The sequence below is a fragment of the Schistocerca gregaria genome, chromosome 5, assembly GCF_023897955.1.
Source record: "Schistocerca gregaria isolate iqSchGreg1 chromosome 5, iqSchGreg1.2, whole genome shotgun sequence".
NCBI classification, from domain to species: domain Eukaryota; kingdom Metazoa; phylum Arthropoda; class Insecta; order Orthoptera; family Acrididae; genus Schistocerca; species Schistocerca gregaria.
Window position 1 is genome coordinate 89,687,991 of NC_064924.1, and position 6,000 is coordinate 89,693,990.

A 6,000-nucleotide genomic window follows, 5' to 3' on the forward strand; every position below is an offset into this window, starting at 1 on the left:
CCTTATTACTTTCTTTGCGTTATCCGAAATTGCGGCAGTTTTACATTCTCTGTTGATCTATTAGTCAATTAGCTGGGGCGAACACACGCCGAAACCAAATAAGTGACGGGTGGGGTGTTACAAACCTTACGATACATCAATTGAAAATGGTGACTTACATTATCCCGCGGGTCTCCGAAGTTGCCTTCGAGTGTTATGTCGGTGTAGTTCTCCAGTGGTGATTTCAGGGGGAAATAGCTGACGACTGTGAGGTTGTGGCCCCTGGACGCCAGCTCTTTGAAAAGACGGCGGAACATGACGAAGTGGCTGGGACCGGGAAACGACGTGACAGCCAAGATGTTGGCCGCTTCCGTGGTAGCTGACGCCAGAGCCACCACTGTGCAAATCGCTAACCATGTGGTGAGCTGCATCCTGAAAACAGTGTCCCTGCCAATTAATGATGGTGCTGTGAATCGTCTCAGTGTTTAGCGCTCACTGAGGCCCAAACATAAGGATAAGTAAAAGTCGTGCCTCATTCAACGTAAATATGCTCACCAGCTAAGTAGAAATCCTAGTAGTCGCGAGCCCCTAAGGATCAGCCTATTTCGTACAGGGTGCTTAAAAAAAGGGTCAAATATTCCTGCAACAGGTAGTATTGGCCAAACTAGAAGAAAAGTTCCTGTAACAATACGTCTGGGAACCAATACCTGTTGAGATATAGATCCAGCTCTCCACTCATTCCCATCTGTCTGTTATGCAGAAGTAGACATAATAGGCAGTGGTCCAGGTGATTACCAAGCAGCCTGACACATCTCAGAGGACCACACAATCCTCCAAATATACCCAGTTCCATTTGGAATGCGTCTCATTCATTGGTTTCATGCCCCTGTAACATAAGTGATGGGGTGGGGGTACACACCAATGTCTTTAAATGTCCCCATAGCCAGAAATCCAACTGATTCAGGTCCAGTAACTGAGGAGGCCATGCTACCAGATGTCCTCAACCAATGAAACACTGCAGTGAGGTACTGTTGGACGATCTGTAAAAATTGGGCTTCTGCCCCATTGTGCATAAACCATCCTTGTCTTTCTGCAAGGATAACAATCACCAACAGCGCTGCACAGAAATTGGTGATACACTGCATCTGTTAATCTATTTGGTAAAGTGTTTGGCCCTATGAGTCTCTCGCCTACAATTCCTGCCTATACATTGATACTGAACTATGATACATTACCACAATGTGTCCTCATATATATGTGAAGGTATATATATGTTGGTTCTTCACTTGCTGCTGATAGTATACACGACAAATACTGTATACAAAAAATCAATCTCGACTGCTCTTAGTATAATGTATCTCAGCTAGTCATGTGATGCTGTAAATACAGTGTAGTTAATTAGTTACTATTACGTAAATAGAAGTCTTCTCCATGTAAACAATCTCTATTTTTGAAAAAAATTATTGTTAATGATGATAAAATTATACATTAGTTTGCTAAATCTGTGTTATTATTATCTGATTGTTTCAAAAATAATGTTATTCTGGGTGGAAGCAAAATAAGAGCAATTTTATTTTATAGAACATTTTTTATTTGACATATATACTGTTTCATCTGCAACAGACGGCCGCTGTAGCATACTACAGTCAAGACACCCCTGTGTACCATATAACATTCACAAGCACTTGCAGGCGCAACCAAGAGGAAAACAATTCTTCAAAACAAACAGAACTTGCTAGAGACTAATGCGAACCTTTTTCTGCAGAGGTCGCCTCACAGATACAGGGAAAGTTGGAGCACTCCGCCGGCCTCCGCTGGCTTTATAAGGCCAGCGCAGCAGCAGTACAGCCAGTTCCTCACCAAGCTAGGACCAGCTCCGACAGACCTCACCAACGGTTTTGATGAATACTCGTCTACAAGTTATTTGTTTTTGAGTGTATATAGTGTTTGTTCGAGAAGCGTAGTTCAGTTTCAATAAACGACATTATACTGAGTGTTCTACAATACTGAGTATTCTACAGTGGCAACGAGTATAGTGGAACGAACTGACGAACATCATGGTTACGACAGTAGCACCTACGGAATGGTAACAATTCTTTCAAAGACTTCTGCACCAGTTTTTGGAAACGCAGACACAATTGTCTCCGAAATCCGAAGCCTCCACAGCTTTGCGACGCCACCGCCGTTCCAAGCATTCAACGATGAAGTTGAAGAAGACAGGCGAGGCGCTTTTTTCTTGTCATGGAACCACTCGAAAATGTACGTACTGCTCAGGAAACTATAGCCACTGGACCCCGACTCCCTCAGCTTCACCGCCATCTGTGCGACGTTAAATGCCTACTACAAACGCCAATATCATGTACTCACACCCCACGCCGAGTTCTACCAATGATGGGTGAAACCCGAGCAGACCTATCGCCAGTGGGCCGCCGAGCTGCAAGGTCTCAGCAGGAAATGTACGTTTCACACACATCTTTCCAAGGAATCATACACTGATGACATGGTGCGTGACCACTTGATACAGGCAGCCCCAGACACCGCTTTCCACCGCGACGCTCTCAAGTTAGAAGACCCATCCCTCGAGCAGATCATAGAACTAGCCTATAAGTTCGAAAATTCTACAGCCGCCGATCGTCAACTGGAATCCTGGGCAGATGTAGCAGCAATCCGTGACGACGCCATGACGGACACCGAAGACGTCACAGCAATCCAGGGCTCAACGCCGCCCTCCTACCGCCGCCGCGGTCGAAGACGGACTCCACAACAAGACGCCGAGTGGCACCAACCCGACCGGAGCCAGAAACCACTACAGCACCAACACAACCAGCAGCGTCGTCGTGGGGATCGTCTCCGCCTACCTCCTACCCCACCTGCTACTCGACACATGATAGAGAAGATTGCCCAGACCGCTTGGTGCAATACACACACTGCGGCAGGGAAGGCCATTTAGCGTCCGTTTGTCGTTCAAAAACCACCACCTCCAGCAACTGCAGGCCCAGTCCATATCCATACAGCGTGAACAACACCCCAATGGGCATCAACCAGATAGCCAACTCCTCAACATCTGCAAGTGGACACAGGTGAAGCCCCATCCTTGATTAATTACACTTCATATGCCAACATTGGTTCACCACCCCTCTTTCCAGCCCCTAAGCGCCCACTGGCGTACAATAAGCAAGAGAGAACCCTCCTAGGACAATTCACATCGCAAGTCAAGTACAAATCGGTTCACCGTCCAGTCACGTTTCTGGTTGTCAACAATTCCTCCACAGCAGACTTATTCGGACTGGACGCCTTCCACTTATTCGGATTTTCCATTGTGAACAATGTCCACCTAGCGTCTCAGCACGTTCCTTTCCCTGAAGTTAATGCACACTGTATTGAATTCCAGGACCTGTTTTCACCGGGCATAGGCTGCACCAAGGACTTTGAGGCCTCGCTCCAACTCCATCGCGCCGCCCGGCCCCGCTTCTTCCAGGCACGCCAGGTACCAGTGGCACTACAACAGCCGCTCAAAGAAGAACTCCAACGTCTTCAAGATGGTGTTCTCCAGCTCGTGCGGCTCAGCTTGTGGTCCACGCCTTTAGTCATCGTGCAGAAGCCAGGCCGCCGCCTTCGCCTCTGCGGTGACTTTAAGTCTATAGTCAACCCACAGATTCTTGTTAACGACTATCCCGTTCCATGGCCGGAAGATCTTTCTCTCAAATTGGCAGGAGGCTCCTACTTTACCAAAATCGACCTAGCAGAAGCATATCCCAAAATTCCCAACAATACACTGTTATAAATACTCCTTTCAGCCTCTTCCAACTAAACCAACTCATGTTCGCTTTAGCCGGTGCTCCTCCAATCTTTCAAAGATACCTTGAACAACTTCTCACTGACATCCCGGCCTGTATAAATTACTCAGACGACATAGTCATCACAGGGTACTCCTCCGAAGAGCACATAGCCAACCTCCGCCTCCTCTTCCTCTGCCTATGAACTGCAGGTTTGAAATGTAATATTTCTAAATGTTGGTTTTTCCAACAATCTATTTCCTATATGGGTCACATCATTTCCCAGAATGGCATTTCTCCATATTTCTCTTATATCGACGCCATTAACAACCTGCCCCGTCTCTGGAACCTTCATCGGTTGAAATCCTTCTTGGGCAAAATTTCGCATTACAGGAAATTCGTTCCTTCTCAAGCTCAAGTGGCAGCACCCCTGTACCACCTCTGCTGCAAAAATATCCCATTCTGTTGGACCCCAGTCTGCGAGACCGCCTTCCATACCCTCAAACAGCAGCTCCAATCCACTGCATGTCTCATGCTTTATGATCCAAATCTTCCTTTGATACTTGCTACGGACACCTCTGAGTATGGTGTGGGAGCCGTCCTGTCTCACAAATTGCCAGATGGCACAGAGCGCCCCATAGCATACATCTCAAAAGCTCTCTCCACACCACAAATCAACTATTCCCAAATCGAGAAAAAAGCACTTGCCATGCTTTTTGCCTGTTCTATCCCTTTCTCTATGGCAAGTCCTTCCACATTATTACTGACCACAAACCGCTCTTCTCCTTATTTGCGCCTTGCGCGTGAATACTGACCAAAACATCCCTATGTCTCCAGCGTTAGGCGTTGTTCCTATCCCAGATTCGCTACACCATGCATTTCCATACCACCTCCCAGCACGCCAACGCAGACACCTTGTTGCATCTACCACAAGGTCTGTACCCTACTTTTGACCAGTTGGACCTCTTTTTTCAGATTGATGATGACATCCAAGAGGCCCTGAAGGCATTTCCCATTACAGCTGTCAAAGTAGCTGCAGCCACCGCAGAAGATTCCCTCCTCTGAGTCATCCAACACCATGTTCTGCATGGTTGGCCATCCTTGTCACCTTCTCAGGATCAACGCCACTTCCGGTTGTACTATTCCATCTGACACCAGCTTTCGGTAGTGGATGGAGTCCTCCTTCACTTAGATTCAGCAGAATCGAGGGTCATCGTTCCATGATCCCTGCAGCCGACAATCCTCCACATTCTTCACCAAGGGCATTGGGGGATTGTTTGCACCAAACCCCTCACAGGAAGGCATGTTTTTTGGATTGGCCTCACATCTGACATCACAGAGATGGTGCAGTGCTGCACTGTCTGTGCCCAACAATTGCCCCATACCCCCCAAAAATTCCTTCCCTGGACTATGCCGAACGGTGCCTGGGAACGCATCCACCTTGACTTCGCAGAACCATTTCTGGGACACCAATGGCTCCTAGTCACGATTGCGTTTTCCCATTTTCCGTACATCATTCAGTGTTCAGCAATCACCACACACATTACCTTATCAGCCCTCGCAAAAATATTTTGCTTGGAAGGATTACCGAAAGCCATAGTCACGGACAATGGACCAGAATTTCGAAGCCAGGAATTACTCTCCTTTTGCACTGACAATGGCATCCAGCATCTTCTCACCCTGCCCTTCCATCCCCAATCCAATGGGGAAGCGGAATGCCTGGTCAGAACTTACAAGACACAAATGCTCAAATATACCAAAGACCACTCCCATGAAGATTCTCTGAGGCTATTCCTCAGTTCCTATTGAGTCACTCCAATAGAGGACAAAAGCCCAGCGGAAGCACTCCATGGCCGCCAACCCAGGACCCTCCTACATCTTCTCTTGCCATCTCCAAGCATTAGATTCCTCCTGGACAGTCCCAGTTCTTCCCTGGCTCCTTAGTCTGGACCCAAGGTTTTGGCACTACAGCAGGTTGGCTGCCCACCATCATCTAGTGTTCCCGGGGTCGCCAACTTTTTGATGTCATCTTCGATGGCCACATAGTTCGTCGCCACCAAAATCAATTGCGTTCTCGCTACGCTGCTACACCTGCACCGCGCCCTACGACACGGACCACCGCCACTTCTACAACCCATTCCAGACCACCTACACAGACCCCTTCACTAATGCCATCTAATCGCTGCATGAGTGACGTTTCAGTGCATCAGTCTCCACCACCAACACAGCAGCCACAGCCGACGGA

General features: G+C 47.9%; 1 protein-coding gene across 1 annotated transcript in view; it reads right to left on the reverse strand.

The window, feature by feature from the left end:
* The window catches only part of LOC126273235 (UDP-glucosyltransferase 2-like), an 81,064-nt gene extending 80,654 nt beyond the window's left edge, over nucleotides 1-410 (reverse strand). Inside the window, exon 1 of the mRNA XM_049976778.1 lies at nucleotides 159-410. Within this exon, the coding sequence (XP_049832735.1) occupies nucleotides 159-410 (252 nt within the window). The remainder of the gene's footprint in view (nucleotides 1-158) is intronic.
* Between the last annotated feature and the right edge of the window lie 5,590 nt (nucleotides 411-6,000).